This window comes from Rattus norvegicus, chromosome 1 (genome assembly GCF_021556685.1).
Source record: "Rattus norvegicus strain SHRSP/BbbUtx chromosome 1, alternate assembly SHRSP_T2T, whole genome shotgun sequence".
Classification (NCBI taxonomy): Eukaryota; Metazoa; Chordata; class Mammalia; order Rodentia; family Muridae; genus Rattus; species Rattus norvegicus.
In genome coordinates, this window is record NC_141534.1 from 79,332,364 (window position 1) to 79,356,652 (window position 24,289).

Here is a 24,289-nt window from a genome sequence, read left to right on the forward strand (position 1 = left end):
GAAGAAAGGATCAGTTTTCACTGAATACAGTACCTGGTCACACTTCCGTAAAAGGCCACACATCCAAGAATGCTTAGATAACCCATATTGGCATTGACGGGAGAGTGAGGGATGACACAAAGGTGGGTGGAAAGAGAAGGATGGATCTGGGAAAAGTTAAGAGGGAGGGTGGGTGAATATGATCAAAATACATGCTATGAAGTTCTCATAGATCTAGGAAAGATATAAAAGTTGTGCTTTTAAAATTCCCCCATCCAGAAAGAGAGAAGGAAAAGCCCTAATTAGATTGCTAGTCGGACTAAGAATCAAGTCAGATCAGCCTTTCTCAGGTGCTCAGTATGGTCAGTACCTTTCTAAATCAAAACAGAGGAGAGGGGAGAGATGGCCCAGCAGTTAAGCTCACATACTGCCTGTAACTCCAGCTCCAAGGGATCTGATGACATACATACATACATACATACATACATACATACATACATACATACACACAGACATACAGACATATATAAATACATACACGTACACATGCACACACACACACATGCATGCATGAGTATGTATGCACTAACATCTGAAATTAGAAGCCAGTAGATTTAGAATATGCCTAAGTTATTTACAGTTTCCATTAGTTTCCCCAACAACTTTCTAGGTCACCATTATTGCCTGGACCTACACCATAGGTCCAGTAATCCACCAACAGGCAAATCTCATTTTAAGAGATTTCCAAAGCATTCAAAGAAACTGGGAAAAGAAACAAGATTTGAAATGTAAATACAAAATATCCAAAAAAAGTAAAGATACATTTAAAGACTTTATTGGGTGCTTAAAATATCAGTGTGGGAAAAATGTCATTACAAGCCAGTCATTTTAGCATGAATCTCTTTGAATGGCCTGTTTGAAACTAGAGTTCAAACAACAAAGCCATATCTATTTTGCAAAAAACATCTGAACAGGGAGCCAAGAAATCATATCTCGTTGGAATGTTAGTGGTCTGTAATTTTTGTATACAATGGATCAAATTAAGGATCCTGCTCTCTTTCTTTTGGAGGTAGTTTGAGTCGGAATACAGCCATGTTTCCTACACCAGAATGTCCACCCTTGCTTTCTGTTTCTGTTTATACATTGCTTAGGATGCTCAAATATGGGTTTTTCTCTTCCTCTGCAATCAGGAACTCCTGGGTTTCCTTATCAAAGTCAGTAATTCGAAGTCTAGAAAGATAAACAAAAAACCAGCTTTAATTAATTCACTCTTAGGATTTAATTTTTTAAAATTATTTATGGATGTGTATGTGCCTATGTGAATCTCTGGGCACCAAGCGTGTGCAGGTGCCTGTAGGAGTCAAAAGTCACTGGAGCTGCTAGGAGCAGGGTTACAGCGCTTGTGATCTGCCATGTTGGTTGGTGCTGGGAACTGAGGCTGAGTCCTCTGCAAGGGCAGCGGATGCTCTTACCTGAAGAGCCATTTCTCTAGACCTTCCTTTTTGCTTTCTAACATCTAAGTTTCCCTCCATAATTTGTTCTAAGGCCAAGTTCAGGTAGCCCCGATGTTGCCTAAGTGGGGTGACATACCCATACTATGAGATGGTGTGCTGAGAAATGTTTAACATTCGGACTCCTCCATAACAACTGACATACAACCAGTTCCAGGGGATTTGATCCCAACTTCTGGCCTCCGGTCTAGAATATACATGCAGGTAAAATACCCATACATAAAATAAAAAAATGAAATAAAAAATTAATTGATTTGTTGGCTTGCCTATGTGTACGTGTAGATGGGCACGCCTGCCTGCCTGCTAGAGGTCGATGTCAGGTGTCTTCAATTGCTTTCCACCTTATGTTTGCGAGACAGAGTCTCTCACAGAACCTGCCACTCTTGGACTGGCTGACCAATAAGCTTCAGGGAGTCTTCTGTCTCCACCCTTCTCCTTGGCCCTAAGGTTACAGACATATGAGCCCACCATCAAGTTTATTGGTGGATGGTGAAGATCTGAACCCAGGTCCTCATGCTTTTGCTGCAAGCGCTTTACTTGACTAAGCCTCTTCACAGCTTCTGCTCTGACCATCTCTGTGGCATGAACTCTACACCCCGACTGAGCTTTATTTCAACTTGGTTTCAACATCCAGAATGGTGGTCCTTCTAGTGCTTCTTATAAGCACCAACTCCTTCTAGGCCTTAGGGTTTTGCATAGAAGACTTGCAAAAGACTTGAAGATTTTTTTTTCAAGCTCCAACCAGTAATTCTTAACCATGATCTGACTGTCTGGTCTTAGCCTTCTGGCTAATAGTTCTCAAGCATGTGTACACACACACACACACACACACACACACACACACACACACACACACCCCTTGGTTCCTGTCTCTGATTTCATTCTATGTCAATTACTTTTCTATTATTGTGATAAAATAACACCATGACCAAGGCCACTTACAGGAGGAAAGGTCTGTTTGCCTAAAACCCCTACTGTTCCAGCAGGGTAAGAGTCTCCCACCATGGTGGTAGGGAAAAGTGTCATCAGGAGCAGGAAGCTGAGGGGCTCACATCTTAAAACACAGCATGAAGCAGAGAAATCTCACTGGGAATGGTATGAAGCTTTGCCACCTCAAAACCTGTCCCAGTGACATACTTTCTCAACCTAGGTCTCACTTCCCAAACCTATCGAAGTAGCAATATCAACTCCAGACCAAATATACAAACATCTGAGCTTATGGGAGACATTTTCATTCAAACTATTATGTTATGTATATTTTTATGATTCGAGAAGCTTTGTCTGGTAGGAATGAACTGTGGCCCTAGGGCATATTCATTGTAGTCTATGTCCTTCTGAGACTTTCCATGGTGGAGTAGGAAGACATCACAGAAACTTACTTGGTTTCAAAATATCTAGCACATTATCTGACACCTGCGTAGTTTTGAATTTCTCATGTCAAATAACAACTCTTAGTTTGTAGGTCAAATCAAAGGAGTGGATACCTTGCTCCAGGGTGCAGGCAAACATGGCTGAACTCTAATCAGATGCAGAGCTGGCTCTCAGTAAAGGACAGACAACTCACCTTTGTTATGCAACCACTCCCACTTGGTACCCTCTCAACCTCCAGCCAACATCAAGAAGGAAAGAAATCTGCAGGCACTCAGCATTTTGAGGGGGCAGGGGAATTTGCAAGAGTAAATCTTAAGGAACTGAGCCCCTGTCTTCCTTCCAGGAGAGACAGTCAGAGTTATAAACATTTAAACCCAACTCCTCGTAGGCATATTCAACCCTTGGCCCATGAGCCACACACAGAAGAGGGTAGTTATAGCTATAGAAAGGTCCAGCACAAAAGTATCGGTTTACTCAAAATAATGAGGCTTTGTTGTTGTTGTTTTTCTTTTTTTTTGGTAAACAAACTGTCCAGAGTTTTTGAGTATGAACTCTGAATGTGCCACAGGGCAATGTCAAAAGGTTGGACACCTCCATAAGGTTTGGTTTTTCTAGAAATGCATGGCTTAGTAACTCTAAAATGACCCTGATTTTGAGGGTTTGAGGAGATAGTCCTCCCAGTGAAGTGTCTGCTACATGAGGACCTGAGGCTAATTCCCAACAGCCACACAAAAAGCTGGAAACAGTGTACTACAAGAACCAATGAGGTAAAGACTGACAGGTCCCTAGCACTTGATGGCTAACCAGTCTTACAGAATTGGTTAGTCCCAGGTTCCAGTAAGAGAGCCCATCTCAAAAAATAACAGAGGTAGATGGCAGCTGATGATGGATGGCCATGAGAGTCTGTGCTCTGGTCTCCACACTTGTGTATGCAATCCATACACACATGTGTGCCTGAACTCACATACTTTTCCAAAAATTACCTTGATCTCATATGGGTTTGAAGACCATAGCCGGGAAAAATGAATAACAGAGATAAATACGGAAGATTATAAAAATGACATTTATAGTATATCGCACCTGTAAAATATCTTATGCTTATATAAACTACTCTGAATCACATGTTTATATGACAAATGCACAATATAAACCTTTATCTACAAGCAGACCCCCCTAGGTCACTTAGCCTATCTTTAATGTTCTCAAGTGTATTCACACTAGTCTCTAGGTGGGCAAAAATCAAATCCCCTAGCATAAAGACCATGTTATATTAAAATGTTGAAATGCTAAAAGTGTTCTGTCATTAATGACTATTGTGTTGGGGAAAAAATGTGAATGACTGGGAATGCTTTCATATTGTAGATCCAAACAGTCTTAATTCAGGACTGTCTGCATAAATAGAGTTGTACTTACAAGCATATTTATATATTATCCTTATAATAGTACCAAGTATCACCAGTACTTGGGCACTGACCAGTTAGAGGGCAAAGAAGGGCTTTCTACTTAGTCTAATACCCCGTAACAGCATCCCCAAGAGAGAGAACATTACTTGAATTATTTTTAATTTAAAATTTAAAAATATTTTATGGTGATCCTTCCCCAAACACCAAAATTACCTGCCCATAGTCCCTCAGTGAGAGGTGGGGTTTCATGACAAGATGTGCTTACTGTTATATCACTGTCAGAGTTATTCTCCGTGTGACCCTCTTATTATTGAGTTATCTGCGCGCACGTGTGCGTGTGTGCATGTGTGTGTGTGTGTGTGTGCGTGTGTGTAAGTAGACAGAGGACAGAGACCAACCTCGTATTAAGGATTTTCCTTGTCTTTACCTCTCCATTACTGAGATTATAGATACAAACCCTATGTCTTTCTCCATGTAGTTTCTGAGGATCAAACTCTGGTTTCTTATGCTTGTGTGGCAAGGACTCTACAGCCTGAGCCATGTCCCCAGCTCTTATTTCTATCTTAAATTATCATATGATCAGCAGCACATTTAAGATCTTAGTTTATTCTTCTTATCTGTAAGGACTCTTCCCACCAAAGAGAATACAGGCCAGCTCACCCAAGAACATGCAGGGTACACTTTTGCTGTTTCAGAGCCTCAAAGAGCACGACCAACCCACTGTGGTCCAAGGCGTTCTCTAGCAGGTTGATACCCCACAGGGTTTTACAGTGGACAAAAGCAGAAGCAAGATCCTTACAACAGGCACCAGTTAGCTCGCAGGCCTCCAACCTGTAACAAGAAAGCGTAGTCCTGCGTCAGGGTGAGGAGGCACGTGGGTGGTGACTTATCATTTAGAGAATGCTCACCACATTCCCTCTGAGGACAGTCTCTAAAAGTCCAGTGTTCACAAACATTTCCCTTCATCGGCAGACGTGACCACGATTGACCATTCTCAGTATCCATGTCTGCGGTGAACTAATAGTTCCACTAATGGCCTGCTGTCCCAGCCCTTGAAGTTGGGATGAAATTGGACCTCACACTGGGTAATACAGTGAAATGAAACAGGGGACAGGGGTTGCTGAGTTCTGAGCTACACCTCAAGCACCTTGACACGTTCTGATTTGAACCCTCGAGATTCATTTTGCTATGGACTAAACGACATGCTGTCGACATTCCTCTGGTAAAGTCCCGATCTCCAGTATCCCTTTAGATTTTCAGAGGGGACTAAATTAAAATGAAGACAATAGGGTGGGATCTAATCTTGTACATCTATGAAGACACATGGAGAAGACAACCACTTTCAAGTCAATGAAAAAAGCCTGGACCCATACTCCTGTAAATCCCTACTGTATGTCATGGCAGCCAAGGCAGTTGCCATATCAGTCCACTCAAATATAAGTCAATGAGATGTGGTCTAGTCACTCTTGTCATCTCTGGTGGACATACATCCTGCATCCACCCAACCATCTATGTGGTATTCATATATATATGCTCACATCCATGTAAGAGTTATCAATACTATGCATATACTATGTATGAAGACAAGCATACATCTATACTTACAACCATCAATCAATCACTCACCCATCCATCCACCACCTACCAATGCATCGATCCATCCAAACATCTATGGACTCACCTAACCAACTACCAATCCATCCATGTAGTAAACATCTATCCCTCGCATGCAACCATCAATCATCCACCCATCCATGCCTTCATTTCATCCACCTTTGCATCTACCCATGTGTCCAATGATCCATCCACCCATCCACCCATCCACCCATCCATCCATCCATCCATCTATCCACACGCTATCTCCTTTTCCTGCTTCCATTCCCAACAGTTTGGCTGCCCCATATTAAGGTCCCCTAGAGGATCAAGTTTTACAAGTATGCCCAGCCGAGATAAATCATACCTGGCTAGACTAGCCATCAGCCAGCAGTAAAGGCTCACAGCTTTCAGGCTCGAGGTTTTGGAGTGGCTTATTAATATAACTACTGCTGACTGCTGTGTTGTCTTATGGAGTTTTTAAAATTTTATTTGTTTTTATTTTATGTGCACTAGTATTTTGCCTGTGTGAATGTCTGTATGAGGGTGTCAGGTTCCCTAGAACTGGAGTCACAGACAGTTGTGAGGTGCCATGTGAGTGCTGGGAATTGAACTTGGGTCCTCTGGAAGAGCAGCTAGTGATTTTAACTGCAGAGCCATCTCTGCAGACCCCCTACCCCCATGGAGTTTCAATTTACTTTTATGTACATTAATCACCCATTTTTTTTGCCACCCTCAAAGACACAGCTATGACCATGGTGTCGCCCACCCAATATTCTCTAAGTGGCAGTTGGGTTGCTTTATAGCATCACACAGCAGCTTCACACCAGCGTCTTCGATCTTATTGTTTGAAACCTGTAGGCTCCTCAGGTTCTGGTTGTGCCTCAAGACTTCAGCCAGGTCCTGGCAACCACTAGTGGTGATGAGACAATGTCTCACACTGTAAGAGAAAAATCACAAGACAGTGGTTACTCACTGATCTGAAGAGAAAGCATTTCACAAGGCCCAGTATGTCTGGAACAGTAGAGAGCACTCAGTGATTCAGAAAATATCATGTTCTCAGTGGTTCATCGACAATGACAATGGAGTAAGTCAGGCACACTAGGCTATTAACAATGTCCTAGAAGATGAACTGCAATACATTGTAATGAAAGTTAAAACAGGGGCTGGAGAGGTGACTTAGAGGTTAAGAGCACACTTGTCTTACAGAAGACCCAGGTTTGTTCGCCAAAACCCAATCAGGCTGATCACAAGAACTTGTAACTGCAGTTCCCGGGGATCCAATTCCCTCTTGCAGCCTCCTCAGGCACTTGCACACAAACACTCAAAAGCACACACACACATACACACACACACACACACACACACACACACACACACACACACACACACACGCACGCACGCACGCACGCACGCACACACACCGCTCAGAAGCACAAACACATTAGGTGAAGTAAAACAAATCTTTTTAAAGATTAAAACAACGTTATATTAAATAATACTACCTTTGAGCATGACTGACTATATGTAAGTCATATGAAAATGGAGTGGGGCACTATGGGTAACCTAACCAAACCATGGAAAATGCAGGGGTTGGGGCGGCTACTGTACAGCTTTCAAGGTTTATGCTTTACATCAAAGATGACATGGTGTCACAGACTTAGCTATCCATATGGATGGTGGCTGACTGGGAATGCTTGTTGAAACCAGCTCCTTTCCTGAACTATCTTGGATCCATTTGCATTATATGAACACCAGTGGATGGGTTTGTTTTTGAGGAGCCCATTCTGTTTCTGATTTCTCAAATTCTGGTATGAATCTGACGCTGCTTAAAAAAAAATGTGTTCTTGTGTCTGTGCCTACCACATGAAAGTAGGTACCAACAAAGGCCAGAAGAGGTTTCCAAAAACTGGAGTTACAGAAGAGTCTTAGGGTTTCATTGCTGTGAAGAGACAAGGCGTAGGCAACTCTTATAAAGGCAGACACTTTAATTGGGGTTGGCTTACAGTTTCAGAGGTTCAGTCCATTATCATCACGGCAGGAAGCATGGCACCGTCCAGACAGACGGGGTACTCTGGAAGAGCCCAGAGTTCTACATCTTGATAGGAAAGAGAGCTAACCAATTTACTTACATAAATTTAAAACTTTGTAAGGAATCATTTTAATTTTAGTAGTCTGTCATCTTTGTGCTCTTACATGGAAATAGTCACTAAGGACTGCCGTTTGCTGTACTAGGAAGCTGCAGTAGCTGGGCCCAGCTACCGTGAAGAGCAGGCTCTGCTTTTGCTTTGTCATTAGTTTCTGCTCTAAGGAAACAAGGGTGGGACTGTTGATCTGGGATTCATAGAATTTATGTAAATTTAAGGATTTTTGGAAGATTATTAAGCTTTGATGATGTAGCTTTAGAAAATAAAATACCGGGTTCAGGCTCTCTGGTCAGAAAGGAGAAGAAGAAAGAATGGTGGGAATCTTAGAGGATGGAGAGAGTACCTGAATGGATGGGCAGGTTGCATGTACTGACTCCAAGCCATTACTGAATCAGCACTGTTCTCATTCCTGCCTTCCTTAGGACCCTCCTCAGAGTTAAGGTTGGACCTCAGCAGGGTTTCTGAAATTACCATATGCTTTTTGCTTTTCTTTTTCTTTTTCTTTTTTTTTTTTTTGAGGTAGGGTCTCATTCTCACCCAGGTTGGCAAAAACCAAACCAAACCAAACCAAACCAAACCAAACCAAACCAAACAACAACAACAAAAAAATCCCATTAAGACATGGAGTCTACTTTGTGTTGACCAACTTCTCCTGAGTCTGGGGCCTGCTCTAGAGTGTGGGTGGTATACTCAGTGTCATCCCAGTAAAGAAAACCGAGTTTTGCTCTTCCAACCAATTTTTAAATACAAATTCAGTATTTTTAGAGACCTCAAGTGGTTTATACGTTTAAAATACCTTTTCTCCATTCTTTATAGTGCTGGGGAAATCACAGATACTTTTAATGTCTTGAAATATATATATACTATATAACATCTTAGTGGGCTTTAGAAAACCACTGCAAGAGGGAAAAGCACACTATACATGTGTTTTCTTATTGTTCCTTATCCCCTTTCTAGAGAGGACAAAATTGTGACTCTGAGGTTTCACAATAAATTAGGTAACAGTATTTTCCTAAGTCCCACACATCTGGATTTCTCACCGAAAGCCACTTGGTCATGGAGTCCTAATCGACTGATGGATTAATGGCATGATCAAAACAACAATCATATTAAATCACTCAAACGCCTCTCAATTTTATAATCTGGAATCAAGAGTTCTGTTGTCTCTGTTTATTCTTCCCAAGGTAGAATTTTCATGCATACTAAATACTTCACACACATTTTCTGGGTTCCCTCTTCCTCATCTCAGTCTTTCTTTGGATTTGAAATGTCTCCTACAGCCCGTGTGCTTAAAAACTTAGTTCCCATGGGGGCACTGTTTTGGGAAGTCGTGGGACCCCTGGAACACTAGCATCTAACAGGTAGATGTGGGTTGTATCCTAGACCCCAAGTTTGGTTCCACACTCTGCTTCCTGACCCACAAAACTTGAGAATAATTTTTATATACAATGATGCCACCATGAGGCCACTCCATCATGCTTTTTTCTCCAATAGGAGAGATTAGAGCATCCCACACCGTGACTACAACGGATTCTGATTCCTTTGAGTTACTTCTGTCAGATATTTCATCACAATCACGGTGATGAGAAATTCACGAATACACCCTTCTATCCAGGATCTGGGCTCCGGTTTTCCTTCTGATGATATCCGTTCAACTTCTGGCACCCATTCCATTCATTTTAGCCATCCCTTGGACTCAAGTCATAATTTCTCTCTTTCTCTCAGTCCCTTGTGTACATATTCTGAGCACCTTCCCACCACAGACCAAAACCGTTTCACAGAGGCCAAGGCAGGTATCTGTCCTCAGGAAAGGGACTTCAGGAGCCTGAGGTGAGTGACTATACCTACATACTCTCGGGCATACACATGAAAGATTCCTAAACACGGCCTCCAAGGCCAAGCTCAAAGAAACCTACCTTAGTGATATCAGGCCACTGTCTGGGAGAGTCAGAGCTCCACAGAGAACTTTCAGTCCCTCATCCTTCAGGTCATTGGAGCTGATGTCTAGGTGGCTCAGGGTTTTGTTCCGCCTAACAACTTCTGAGAGATAGTCCCAACATTGCTCACTGAGGGAACAGTTGGCTAACCTGTGGGAAGGAAAGGAAGGCATGTAAGAAAATATAACATTTCCACAACTATTCCTTCTGATTTCACATCAGATCTAGCATTGAAACTGAGTAAATTCATTAGCAATGCTAACGTTTTGAAGACTGTACTGAATCTAACCTGAATCCTTTATATTAGCAATGCCTCAATCATACTTACAGCTACATGATTATTGTAATATAGGCAACCATATCAATGTTGTCTTGTATAATAAACAGTATGAAAATGTATTTTAAAAAATAATCACATGTGGTTTAGTTTCATTTTTGTTGTGATAAAAGTATCCTCACAAAAATAAAGTTTTGGGAGAGAGGCTCTAATTTAGCTCACTATTCTAGATTGCACTCTCTTATTTTGTGAAGTTAAGGGGGCAGAAAATTCAAACAACTGGCCACATCACATCTAAAGTCAAGGGCGCTTCTGGTTTCCTTATGCACCTGGAGCTGACCCTGTGCACAGCTCTCTGTGCCCAGATCCCACAGGGAGAGAGCTGGTCTCCCAGAAGTGCTGACAAAAGAATAAAAGAAAAAGCCCCTAAAGTTTTACAAGCCCCTAAAGTTTTACAAAGTTTGGCAACAGAAACCTCTGAAACTTTCCAGGAAGAGGGTCATTGGCCAAGGACATCTGGTACTTGATAAACGATTCTTAGAAATTTAGAGATAGGGCCTGGAGGTGTCAGAGGGGCAGGGACTGTCCCCTGAACCCCGGCTGTGGTAAGCTGATATTTGTTTAAGTTTAAACGAGCCAACCAGGTGCATTCCCTCACTCCCCTCCCCATCTGTGGTTTTTATGTTTAAAAATGTGAGTGCAATGCAGCTCGGGGCTCCTCTCCTCTGCTCCTGTGTGAGTTAGGAGTTGAGCCTCGGTGTGCCGAATAAAAAGCAAAGCCCCTTGCTGATTGCATCAAGAATGCCTCCGGGTGGTGACTGGGGGTTGCCGATATCCTGAGTGACTGAGTGTCTCTCCTCAGGGAGGTCTTTCACTGACACACGTGAGAGCACTGGTAAGACGACTACTTCTGTTCAGTGGGGCTTGCCCAGAGCCCTTGGGATATAGGAACCTGCCAGGAGCCAAGCACGCTCTGTCTCAGGAATTTTTCTCAGGAATGCTCTGCTCATTTATGGCCTGTCTCTAGGAAAATTAAGCGAGTTACAGCCTTTAGCTCTGGGACACCCGGCCAGTTGTCAGTTCTTATGACATTCACAGCCTCTGTCTCCAGCAATCTGTTCTCATCAGTTTATACCTGCAATTTACGGTTTAGGGCTACAGGGAGGGTGATGGCAGTGATGGAGCGGTCCTGGGCCCTGCGCGGCCTTCCTGCCTGCTCGTCTTTTTAAGCCGCTGTTTTGAAATAAAGTTTGAGAGATTGATCAGGCAATCGACTTGTTCTCCTTTGTGCCTCCTGCCCCCATTCATTTGTCCCCTCCCATGTCTCCGGTGAACCCCCACAGGTCGGGCAGTTGGCGCCCAGACATGGGGCCTGGATATGGGGATCTGACTGAATGTTGCTCGCCCATGGACATCCCCCATCATAGGATCGCTGCTTCCCGGAGGACGAGAGAGAAGATCCGCACTGTGATTGCTGCAGCCGCCCACTGGGAGTCCAGTCTGAGTAAGGTAAAACCAAGCAACGCAATCATGGAACAGGCATTGAACAAACATGACTTATTCTTAAAGGGCCTTAAGGAGTCCCTCAAAGGCGCGAGGAACTTGGGTTAGGAAAAAGGATCTTGCTAAGTTCTTTATATTCATTGATGATGTTTGTCCTTGGTTTCCCCAAGAGGGAATTATTGATGAAAAGAGGTGGGCCAGAGTGGGAGAATGTCTAAAAGATTTTTATAGAACATTTGATCCAGCAAAGGTCCCTGTTCAAGCCTTCTCTTAGTAGAACTTGATCAATGAAATACTTAGAGTTTACAAGACATGTTCAGATATTCAAGAGGTACTTAATGAGGGAGAAAAGGTCCTACAGCGCCATTCTCAACCCCCTTCAGCTTGTGATTCTGTTTCTGTTGTCATGCCAGATCCACACCCACCCCCCTCTTCCCCCCAATCTGCCCTTGGCGGTTCCTATTCTCAAAATTTACCCCTCCCTGACTGAGTTGAAAGCCCCAGTCCACAGTGAACATGACAAGGTCCTCCCTCAGAGGATTTATTATTCCTAGAAGAAAAGGCTGCCCCACCCTAACACGCTGCCCACTCCGGGCTATCCCCCCTATGCCATTGCTCCCCATTTTGCGCTCCCATTTTTGATTTTGAGTCAGATGTTGTCCTCGCCACTGAATATGCTAAAACAAAACTTTGCCAGGAGGTAGTCTCCCTTAAAGATTTACTTCTAAAGAAAAGAGAGCATCCTGCTTTCTTGAAGGAACTGCAGGCTTTGGATCTTGAGCTAACCCGGTCACTCCCCAAGCCCACCCCTCTTTTTTTTTTTGGTTCTTTTTTTTTTTTCCGGAGCTGGGGACCGAACCCAGGGCCTTACGCTTCCCAGGCAAGTGCTCTGCCACTGAGCCAAATCCCCAACCCCCAAGCCCACCCCTCTTAAAATCCCTGAACCCGCCCCTCTTAAAATTGAGACAAAGGAAAATGCTAAAACTGAAACAAAGAAAAAAAAATCCTCTAAAACCCTTCAAGTGTTCCCAGTCATGCAGATCAAAATAGCCTCCCCTCCCAAAGGAACGTCCAGAGGGAGCAATGCTTCAGATCAGGAAGAGAACCTTCCCTTGGCTGATGAAGCTTCAGATAACGAAAATGAGGGTTCAGGAGATCCAGACAGGAAAAGAAAGACGTCAGACATCAACAATATTGACATCTTGGGTTTAAACACATAAAAGAATTAAGGACTGCAGCAATACTCTATGGCCCAGTGGCCCTGTTTACTTTATCTATAATTGAGACCTTAAGTGACCAATGGCTTATACCTAATGGTTGGTATCTTGTGGCATGGGCTGCCTTGTCAGGGGGTGATTATGTTCTCTGGGAAACTGAATTTGTTGAAAATTATAGAGAAACAGCAATCCAAAATTCCAAAAGCAAAACTTCCAAACCTTGGACCAAAGATAAACTTAGGTCACAGCCCCTATGACACCAATGAAAGGCAGGCTAAATTCCCTCCTGGCCTCTTAGCTCAGATGTGAAACGCTGGTCTTAAAGCCTGGAAACAGCTTCCCCCTAAGGGATCAGTGACCATCTCACTGCCAAAAATATGACAGTGTCCCGGCGAACCCTACAGCAGTTTCATCAGCTGTCTCCTAGATGTGGCTCAAAGGCTTGTGGGCCAATAGGAGAACCAGAGCAAGTTTATTAGACATTCTTGCTTTCAAAAATGCAAACTCTGCCTGTCAAGCCGCCATTCAACCCCACCATAGTGGCAAGGGCATTTCAGGCTATATCAAACCTTGTGCAGGCATCCGTTTGGCTCATAATATTGGCTTAGCCATCGGAGCCGCCCTTAAAGACTTTACCCAGGATAGTCGCCCAAAAACTTGCTTCAATTGCAAACAACCAGGCCATTTCTTCAGCAAGTGCAGGGTCCCTAAAGCTGAACGAATGCCTCCCTCCTCCCTGTCCCCCAAAGCAAAAAAAAAAAAAAAAAAAAAAGGCAGGCATTGTGCTTCTGAGTGCCATTCAAAAACTGATGCCCAGGGTAACAACCAGCCTCCAAGGCAGGGAAACTTCCAGAGGGGCCAGCCCTGGCCCTGAACTCCTGGGGCCATCAGGTTTGTCCCTCAAACACCCAAACCTCAGACTCAAATAACCCAGGAGTTGTCTCCCTCTATCGGGTGACCACAGGTAGCACAGGATTGGACCTCTGTTCCACCACCAGCATAATATTAACACCCGAAATGGGAATTCAAAGCCTACCTACAGGAGTTTTGGTCCGCTGCCCTCTGACACTTACTGTCTCCTTCTTGGACACTGATTATACAGGAGAAATAAAGATTTTGGCCTCCTCTACTCTTGGCCCCCTAACCACAGTTCAGGACAGAGAATCGCTCAATTGTTTTTGATCCCCCTTTATTTACCGCAACCCAAATGTTCAACAAAAAAAACAGGGGTACTGGCAATTTGGGCTCCTCGGATGCTTATTAGGTCCAACAGATTACTCAAGACCGACCCCTCCTTAAACTAAAATTAGATGGAAGGAGTTTGAAGGACTCATAGATACTGGAGCAGATGACGCAGTAATTTCAGAGAAATCTTGGCCCTCCTCCTGGCCCTTACTACTTCTACGACTCTCCTTAAAGGCACTGGGCAGACCACCAACACCCAACAGAGTTCCAGGGTCCTTACCTGGACAGATGAGGAAGGTAATACTGGCACTGTACAACCTTACGTCGTGCCTGGTTTACCCATTAACCTTTGGGGTAGGGATGTTCTTGCCCAATTACATCTCCTTATGTGTAGCCCAAATGAAACTGTAGTCCATCAAACAATATAACAGGGCTTCTGCCCCAGACAGGGACTTGGAAAACATTTACAAGGCATAAGAGAACCTATTCAGGTGAATGAAAAGCTAGATCGTTTCGGTTTGGGTGCACCAAATTTACCCTAATGGCCATTGACATTTCTGTACTCCACACAGATAAAATCACTTAGGAATTCAATGATGCTGTGTGGGTTGCTCAATGGCCATTAACCTCAGAAAATTTGGCTGCGGCTGTGGCGTTAGTACAGGAACAACTGGCTGCCAGCCTTCTTGAGCCCACTACATCTCCCTGGCACACTTCCATTTTGGTATCTACTCACTGATAAGTGGGTATTAGCCCAAAGGCTTGGACTACCCAAGGTAGAATTCGCAAACCACATGAAGCTCAAGAAGTAGGAAGACCAAAGTGTGGATGCTTCAGATTTCTTAGAAGGGGGGAAATACTCAAAGGAGGAAATATGGAGACAAAATGTGGAGCAGAGACTGAAGGAAAGGCCATCCAGAGACTGCCCCACCTGGGGGGGTCCATCCCATATACAGATACCAAACCCAGACACTATTTCCAGTGCCAAGAAGTGCATACTGACAGGAGCCTGATATAACTGTCTCCCGAGAGGCTCTGCCAGAGCTTGACAAATACAGAGGTGGATACTTGCATCCAACCATTGAACTGAGAATGTGGTCCCCAGTGGAGGAGTTAGAGAAAGGATGGAAGGAGCTGAAGGGGTTGGCAACTCCATAGGAAGAACAATATCAACCAACCAGATACCCCAGATCTCCCACGGACTAAACCACCATCCAAAGAGTATACAGGAAACAAATGGGTCCTCTGGAGGAGTAAAGAGTAAAGTATGTGTTCCTAACCACTGAGCCATCTTTCCCTGTGCTTGTTTATGTTTCTTAAGTTTACGCTTTGAAACTTCTGCTATGGGGCTGCATCAATGGGAAGATATTGAAACTAATTAATTTGTCTGTATGGTGTCTGAGACAATGCCATGCTCTCTGGACAGGATTCCTATAGATGGCCTTCCTCCAATCAGCAGGTCAACAGAATCTATGAAAATTGAAGGAAAGAAAGAACGCAGACCGGCCAAAGCACCCTTTGCCTGCTCTAAGCCCAAGGGGTGAGAAACTGGGTCACTGTCCTAGCCCCTTACGGATGCGAACAATACCCTCACATCACCCCTATAAGAGAAACAGCCAGCTTTTCTCCACACGGACACCCCTTTCCCACAGGAAAGTCTGCTTTTTCCTGTTTTGGAATAAATAGTCCACTCTGCGGAGATTAGGCTCTAGTCTTTTTTTTTTTTTTCTACCTCCTGTGTCTCTAACATTGCCTTGGAAACCTAACAACGTGAATGCTGCATGTGTGCTCCTGTGTTTGGAGGCAGAGGCTGAGGCTGAGGCTGAGGCTGACGCCTTCCCCAGCTGCTCTCTGCTTGGAGACTGGGACTCACCAATATGGCTGATCCTTGTACTCTAGGACCCACCTATCTTCAGTACTCAGCTTGGGATTACAGACATCGAGTGCTGCTGCTCTTGGCATAGAAAACATTCCTACCCACCAAGCCATTTCCCAGATACAAGACTGGCAGATTTTAGTAAAGAGACTCCATGTTCAAACCATTTCCACCTTTCTCCCCAGCGTACTCCCCCAGGCCCCCCAAGGCCACTTACACCAGGTGCTTCAGAATGCAGTCTGGGTGGCACAAAGCCTTGCACAGTGAGGAGATCCCTTTGTCCAAGTTGTTGGATGACAAATTAAGATGCTTCAACATCTTGCTGCTGATCAGGACAGAGGCAAAGACCTTGCAGTCATCAGGGGAAAGGTTACAGGCTGCTATCCTGCAGGAAAAGGATAACATCATAGTCTAACCCTGTGAAGGTTCGGGGCTTCTCAGAATTTGACATTGTTCTTTATTTTAAAAATATATTTTTAATGAGCGTGAGTGTTTGCCTACATGTATTATATGTGTACATCCCATGTGTACCTAGTGCCTATAGAGGTCAGAAGGGAATGTCATATCCCCTAGAACTAGAGTTACAGGTGGTTGTAAGCCATTCAGTTTGAGTTCTGGGATAGGACTTAAACCTGGGTCCTCTGTATGAACCTCTGAGCCATCTTTCAAGCCCAGTTTTTAAAAAAATTCCATTTATTTATTCATTTATTGTTGTTGTTGCTGTTGCTGCTGCTGCTGCTGGTGGTGGTGGTGGTGGTGGTGGTGGTGGTGGTGGTGTGTGTGTGTGTGTGTGTGTGTGTGTGTGTGTGTGTGTGTGTGTGTGTGTGTAATGCCCTTGAGTTACCAGCTGTAATGTATGTTGTATTGGGAAATTGTGATGTGCTGTTAAGTTTGCTGAAGTTGAATTCTGAGAATAAGAAGGGCTTTCCTGCTTCAGACACCGGCATGATTATTGCAAATGTCTTATAAGGCTCCTTATCTAGGGAAGGGCTGGTCCCTGTAGGTCTGCAATAGGGAGAGGGGAGAGCAATCACGCAGCCCAAGAGTAAAAGCACTGTGTTCCTGAGAATAGAAGGTAAGCCAGTGTCAACCAAAGTAACTATTTTTTTTATCTCTATAATGGCCCACAGCTGTTATAATGAGGTCAAGCAAAGGAAGGAAGGAACTCACAGGTGGAAAGAGGGTTCTACTCTTACTCTGCTTGGAACTCTCACTGGAGAACTCCAGCAGGGCTGTTCCAAGGCCTTCCCAGTCATTTCTGCTGGATGAACTGAAGCACGTGTCTTGTTCATGTTATTTGCAGATACTATCTATCTGCTGTAATTTGTTCTTTGACTTGGTGGCACAAAATAGATGCCCTGCTCCTCCCCCCAGGATGGGAGATGAGGATTTCCCTCTGACTGCTTCAGTGAGGTGTCCCCAGCCAATTTCTGCTGGATGTATGCAGTCTCTTATATGATGTCATCTTTACATTCTCTCATCGGGCTATCCTAGTCTCCTGTGCTGGGATGCTGTGTCAGATATGATGATAATTTGCTAGCTATCTGTGCCTTCTTTTTGCTACTTGCTACTTAATCTTTTTTTAGTTTTCCTTGCTGTATCACTCAATAAACTCAATAATTCAAAACCGAAAACATGGCTACCATAAAACCATACAGAAGGGTTGGGGATTTAGCTCAGTGGTAGAGCGCTTGCCTAGCAAGCCCAAGGCCCTGGGTTCGGTCCCCAGCTCCGAAAAAGAGAGAGAGAAAAAAACCACACAGAATACCAGTATCAATGGCAGAAAAATCAGACAAAAGTGCATCTATATTCATTCCCAGCCCCCTTTTCTGTCACTAGCTACAAACCAGGAATCACTCTCCTTGCCTCTAATACCACAGTCCTGTCCATCTTTGAACTTCGTATGTGAAGCACATGGTATCCAATTGAATCAAATTCATGGCACCAACGATGTCTGAGAACCATCTAGGTATGATCAATAGCTACAGGATTTTCACACAGCTTACTGTCAGTCAGAATTTCAGCTTTTCAGATATGGACACAGGCCACAGATGGTTCAGGAAGCAAATGGGGTCGTGTAACCATAGAACATATGCTTAGTAGCAGGAGTTATGAGTTCTAAGTTATGTCAGAAACTGTGAAATCCGAACAGAAGCCGTGATTTCCAAAGTGGATACAACTATCTAGAAATTAACTTTCACATTCCATAATCAGTTCGACTTTTTAAAAAGTTAGACTTACTCATTTTTTAATTTCATCTATGAGTGTTTGGCCTGCGTGTGTCTGTGTACCACATGCATACCTGGTGCCTGCAGATGTCAGAAGGAATTAAAGATCCTGTGGAACTAGAGTTATGGATGGTTGCGAACCAACATATGGGTGCCAAAGATTGAACTCTGGTCCTCTGGAAGAGCAACAACAGCTCCTAATAGTGCAGTGTTTTAAATAATTACAAATTGCAACCATTTACTGATTTGCATGTGTGTGCATGCCTGAGCACATATGCTACAGCATGCAAAAGGGGCATGTGGAGAGTGTGGAACGAAAGAGGACAACTTGTGGAAGTTGGTTCTTTCCTTTCTCCATGTGGGTCCTGGGACAGAGCACAAGTTGTAGGGTTGGTAGCAAGTGCCTTACTTGACCAACTGATCCATCTCATTGGATGTGATCAGTCCTTAAAGTGAGGAAGTTTGCATATCATATGGGTAATAGAAAACAGGATACAAGTGTACAAATTAAAAACTGTAGTCCTGTGATGGTTTTAATGTTACCTTGACACAATCTAGAATCACCTAGAAAGAGAGTCTCGGTGATGACTTCTCTAGATAGGGATAACCTGTGTCCATGTTTAAGAGTGATTTCAGTTTCTTGATGAAGTTAACTGAGGTGGTAAGACCTGTCCAGTGTGGGTGGCACCATTCCTCAGGAAGCAGGATCCTGACCTGTATAGGAGTGGAGGAAGTTAGTTGAGCACTAGCATGCGTGCATTAGTCCACTCTCGATTGTGCATGAGATGGGACTATGCTTCCAGTCCTTTACTACCCTGACTTTCCACAGCAATGGCTCATAAGATGAAATTTTGAATCCAGTAAACTTTTTCCCCCTCTATCATTGCTTAGGTCAGGGCATTTTTGTCACAGCAAGCGGATCAAAATTAAGATGCCTCCTTTGAGTGGAGTCAGTGAGCTAGGAGACCACACAGACTTACATCAGCTTTTCTATGTTGCACTCGGCCTGGTTCAAGACATCACACAACAGTTTCACATCACTGTGGGAGAGGAACGTGAGGCTGAGGTTCAGGTGCTGCAAACGTTGGTTCTGAATCAACTCAAAGAATAGGTGGTTATCACACAGGAAGGTCACATTATTGACCCTGCGGAACAAAGAGAAGTGTCCATCAGTTTCCGCTGAGCTCTCATCTTTGGCAAGATCCTATATCCCGCAATGACTACATAACTAATTTTGTAACCCAGTGACCCAGCTCACTAGATGATTTTTCTCTTCCACATGGAACTCTGAGAAGAGTTGGGAGCCAAGGTTGGCTGTCTCATGAGGAAGCTACTGGCATCTAGAGAGCAGAGTCCTGTATATGCTTTTATCATTGTACAATTCATGGGACAGCCCTCAATAAAGAATGGTCATCAGCCACACATGTCAGTGGTACCAAGCTAGTGAGATTCTACTTCAGACTGCATAAGCCTTCATTTATGCAGTTTGCCAAGAGATGGTGGGAAGGTCAGTCTGTAACTTCTGTGATAAGACTACATCAAAGTCGACCTCTAACTTACACGAGTACTTTAAGGGTGCAGCTGGGGTACTTCAGATGATTATACAAGACCCAAAAGGCTGTCTCATTGAGATTAGTGTCTTTTACTTGGAGTACGTGGATGTCCTTACTGCTTATAAGCACAGAGCACATATGATGCCAACAGATGAGTAGCTTTTCCCTGTAACAGAGGACAAAGAAATGCATTCCATTGTTAAAAAGTTAATTCAAGGCACTAGAGAGATGGCTCAGTGGTTAAGAACTTTTGTTCTCACAGGAGACCAAGTTCAGTTTCTAGCACCAACATGGTGGTTCACAACCATCCTAACTCCAATACCGGGGTTATCTGACACATTCTTAGGGCCACCATGGGCACTGTATGCACATGTTATACATGCACATATGTAGGCAAAACATTCATACACACAAAACGAAGATAAACAAATAATAACACCAGCCAGCCCTTTTGGATTCTACTCATTTACAAAAAGCTAAGTCAAGCCATTCCCAGCACATAAATGTGGCAAACTGATTCCCCGAACAGATTAAAGGTAGACAGCTAAGGTCATTTCATGTTTGTAGTTCTTAGCCAGACATGTGGCAAGGTCGGTGGGATTCTGGTGTTATAGCTTGAGCATCGAGATGCAGTTAATGTCTATCGGGAAAAGGACAGAGGAGTCTGAGAAACCTTACACATTGGTGACCAGACCTGTCTGGGGCTTTCACCTTCACTCCTCACTCCCACAGTAGGGGAAGATCAACCAGATAGCTTGGCAGTATTGAACTTGAGAAATCATGCCTTACAGTTAACCTCGGTAGTTTTAGAATGAAAAATGAGGGAAGGTTCCAGAAGTCCTGAATCAAAACTTAGAGCCAGGATGTCCTGGCTCAAGCTTCAGATGCCACTACTGACTCAGTATGGATCCTGGGTAATGTATGTGACTCCTCTGCCTACTTTCCTCACCTCTAACAGGATCATCAAATTTGCCGTGTAACATTTCATATTGTGTGTGTGTGTGTGTGTTATATCATGTGTGTGGAGGCCCTAACTTGCAGGAATCAGCTTTTCTGCCTGGCGGTGTAAGGAACTGAACTTAGGTCATCAGAGGGCAGGCACTTTTTAATCTGCTGAGCCACCTTGGCAGCTCATCATACATGTTTTTGTGTGTATATGTTTGCGAATGTGTGTACATGTGTGCATGTGTCTGCACATATGTGCTTGCATATGGAAGCCAAGCCTCTGCCTCTTTAGTGCTGGGATTATAGGTACATGCTGTTAGGCAAAGGGTTTTAAAAAACTGTGGGGCAGATTCTGAAAAGGGGACAGAAAGGAAAGATAGTGAATGGACTCACGTATAGCTGTGTTCTTGTTCTTCACTCAGGATATTTTGGGTAGAAAAGGATAGTTTCTTCAGGGTAGAACAGTGTTTTAAGCAGTAGGCAGCAACAATAACATCAGAATAATCCTTAGCCACAAAGTTAATCTGCTCCATACAGTTCATTGCTTGCATTAAGAAGGCTTCATCCTCCATCTCAAACAGACAGTAAAACAACTTCATGCCATCTATCTGTTCTTGAAGCTCTTCATTGACACTTATGGTTTCCAGGCACTGATACAGCTGATGCTTTATTTCCTGGGACAACTGGTGGCCGAAAAACATCTCTAGCTTTTCTTGTTCCGATTCATGTAAAAGGCCAAAGAGGAAACAGCCTAAAAAGATCCACTGTACTTTGGCTTTCTTCAGAAATGTAAACAAGAGTGCCTCTACACTCTTTACGTCCTGGCTAGGGTGGTCCAAGTGGCTCTTTAGCAGATAAAAGACGGCAGCACAGACCTCCTGGAGAGATGGGTGGAGGAAAATGTAACAACTTTCAGATTCCTTGCTCCTTTCAAGGATCCGTCTGTCCAGCAATGTGGGGATGTCAGAATCCAGGATTCCATTTCTCCTGAGCGCCTCCTCACTAAACACAAATGTGTCGGTCCACATGCCCTCGGCAGCTAGAGAACACAAGCCCTGCAGCTGGTCTTGGCTTTTCTTACTTGGATACTGGGCATTTTGTGGAGTGAACAAATTGAAGATGTGAGTGGTGTACAGAGAGGTGGTACGTCGGCAGATGAAGACTGGGTCTCTTCCCTTCTCTATCTCCTTTTTAATACAGGTAGCCACCATCCAGCAGAGCACAGGGACCTGACATACATTGAACAGCTGCTCATTTTCTCTCACTAAACTGAAGGCCTCCAGGGTTCTGTTCTTATCTTGGAACAAGCTGCGGAAATACATCTTAATATTGTTCTCATTGAATCCTGTTATTATTTTCACATTGGTGCACTCAATCCTGTCCTCCATTTTCTCAAAAGTCTCTGGGGTAGCGGAGATGAGGAAAGAGGATTCGGGGAGCATCTTCCTCCTGAGCAAACTGCTCAGCAGTAAACTCACGGGCTGCTTCTCCGTGCAGTTATCACACAGCTCCGATTCCCGTTCGGACATATTGCATTCCATCACTTCCAAGCTGTCGATGATAAACAAGAGTTTCTCCGGCTGGGAGAGGATCTCCGCTGTGGGAGCCGAGGCATTGGGCCACTCTCTGGAGATCAGTTCTGCCAGACTTGCTCTCTTTAACTGCTTCACATCTTGACAGCAGAAGTAGAAGATGTAGGAGAATTTGTTCTGAAACACGATGCCTTCTGACCAGGCCAGCATTAACTTTGTCAACATCAGTGACTTGCCAATTCCCGCCACTCCTTGTAGGAACACCATGTGTGGCTTCTTTCCAGTTGCCTTTGATACAAGAAGGTTCTCAAAACGATCACAGTCATCCTGGGTAAATTTCTGCTTAAAGAGATCTTGAGCTTTGATGTTAAACTTTCTGGCATAATCATGGGTCAGCTTCTTCTTCAAATGAGCTTGATATAACTTTGAGTGACCTGAGTCAGTGAGCACAAGGGGAAAAACACACACACACAACATAACAAAAGTTAAGACAGGAACCAGATGTAGATCTCTCCTGAGAGACACAGCCAGAATACAGCAAATACAGAGGCGAATGCCAGCAGCAAACCACTGAACTGAGAATAGGACCCCCGTTGAAGGAATCAGAGAAAGAACTGGAAGATCTTGAAGGGGCTTGAGACCCCATATGTACAACAATGCCAAGCAACCAGAGCTTCCAGGGACTAAGCCACTACCTAAAGACTATACATGGACTGACCCTGGACTCTGACCTCATAGGTAGCAATGAATATCCTAGTAAGAGCACCAGTGGAAGGGGAAGCCCTGGGTCCTGCCAAAACTGAACCCCCAGTGATCGTGATTGTTGGGGGTAGGGCGGTAATGGGGGGAGGATGGGGAGGGGAACACCTATATAGAAGGGGAGGGGAAGGGGTTAGGAGGATGTTGGCCCAAAAACTGGGAAAGGGAATAACAATTGAAATGTAAATAAGAAATAACCAAGTTAATAAAGATGGAGAAAAAAAAGTTAAGTTAAACATTCACCCAGATATAGTCTGACCTTGATATTTTAATTCTCAGAATGTATCCTTAAAAGGTATTTTTAATTATGTTTGTGTTAATTGTGTTAGTAGATTCCTATGGAGGTTTGAAGTGTTAAATCCACTCCCTCCTCCCTGAGCTGGATTTACAGTCGGCCATGAGCAGCCCTCTAGGTGCTGAGGGTTGAACTCAGGTGTTGGACAGTGAAATCATGCCAGGAAGTTTGGTAAGGTAGAGCGGGCTGAGACCCAGAGACTCAGTGGCACACAGCTGAGGCTTAGGTGACTCCTTGCTCCCTGTCAGGCTGGTGGCCTGGAACTTGTGCCATGCTCCTCACATAGAAGAATGTGTCCTATGGTCACAAATCAGAGTTCTCCGTGTTTATGAGGTATCTTAGAGGGCTTAGACAATAAGCTTCCCTTCCCAGACAATCCTCCCTGCAAGAGATATTTAACCTCAGAAGTTAGTATGATACATTGTGCCTCCATTTTCTACCATGAACAACCAATACACTGTTTAGAGCCACGGACTGTCATTTTCATCACGATCCACTGTGGGAGCCATAAGAAGGCACTTGACTGAAGAACCACAGTTTAATTCTCCTGTTAGAGGCCTCTCTGTGCTCCCGGTCACAACTGCCACCAAGCCTGCCTCCACCAAGTGGACAATGTCTCCTAGGACAAGCAGAAGCTCCACCCTCCCGTCCCCTGCTAGATGCTGTCCCCAGCCTGCTGGCCCCTGACTCCATTCTCTGCTCTTCTGAGACTCATAGTGGTGCCTGGCTGTCCAAGAGTCTGAGAACCCCGTGGCCTGGGGACTCCTGAACCAGCTCCAGCTTCCCCCACCCAGAGTGGTGTCTTGGCTCTTCCTCACAGCCTGGCACCACCCCAGGCAGACTGACAGCCAGGACCTCTGAAAGAGTGGGATATACTCCTAGTCACTTACGATGCATGGTTTTAGGAGTTCGTAAGCTCTGGGCCCAGAACAATGCTAGTTAATGTGTGAAGATTTTCACTGGTCCTGAAGCAAGAGT

At 44.2% G+C, this 24,289-nt stretch overlaps 1 protein-coding gene across 3 annotated transcripts in view; it reads right to left on the reverse strand.

Moving 5' to 3' along the window:
- Positions 1–798: 798 nt before the first annotated feature.
- Nlrp4 (NLR family, pyrin domain containing 4) overlaps positions 799–24,289 on the reverse strand; it is a 44,498-nt gene continuing 21,007 nt past the window's right edge. For all 3 annotated transcript variants that reach the window (XM_087581287.1, XM_087581290.1, NM_001172164.3), the window contains 8 exons: positions 21,119–22,691; positions 19,788–19,946; positions 19,208–19,372; positions 16,217–16,384; positions 9,921–10,091; positions 6,627–6,797; positions 4,925–5,095; positions 799–1,209 (listed from right to left, as the gene is read on the reverse strand). In XM_087581287.1, the coding sequence (XP_087437413.1) occupies positions 1,116–1,209; positions 4,925–5,095; positions 6,627–6,797; positions 9,921–10,091; positions 16,217–16,384; positions 19,208–19,372; positions 19,788–19,946; positions 21,119–22,691 (2,672 nt within the window). In that variant the 3' untranslated portion in view covers positions 799–1,115. The remainder of the gene's footprint in view (positions 1,210–4,924; positions 5,096–6,626; positions 6,798–9,920; positions 10,092–16,216; positions 16,385–19,207; positions 19,373–19,787; positions 19,947–21,118; positions 22,692–24,289) is intronic.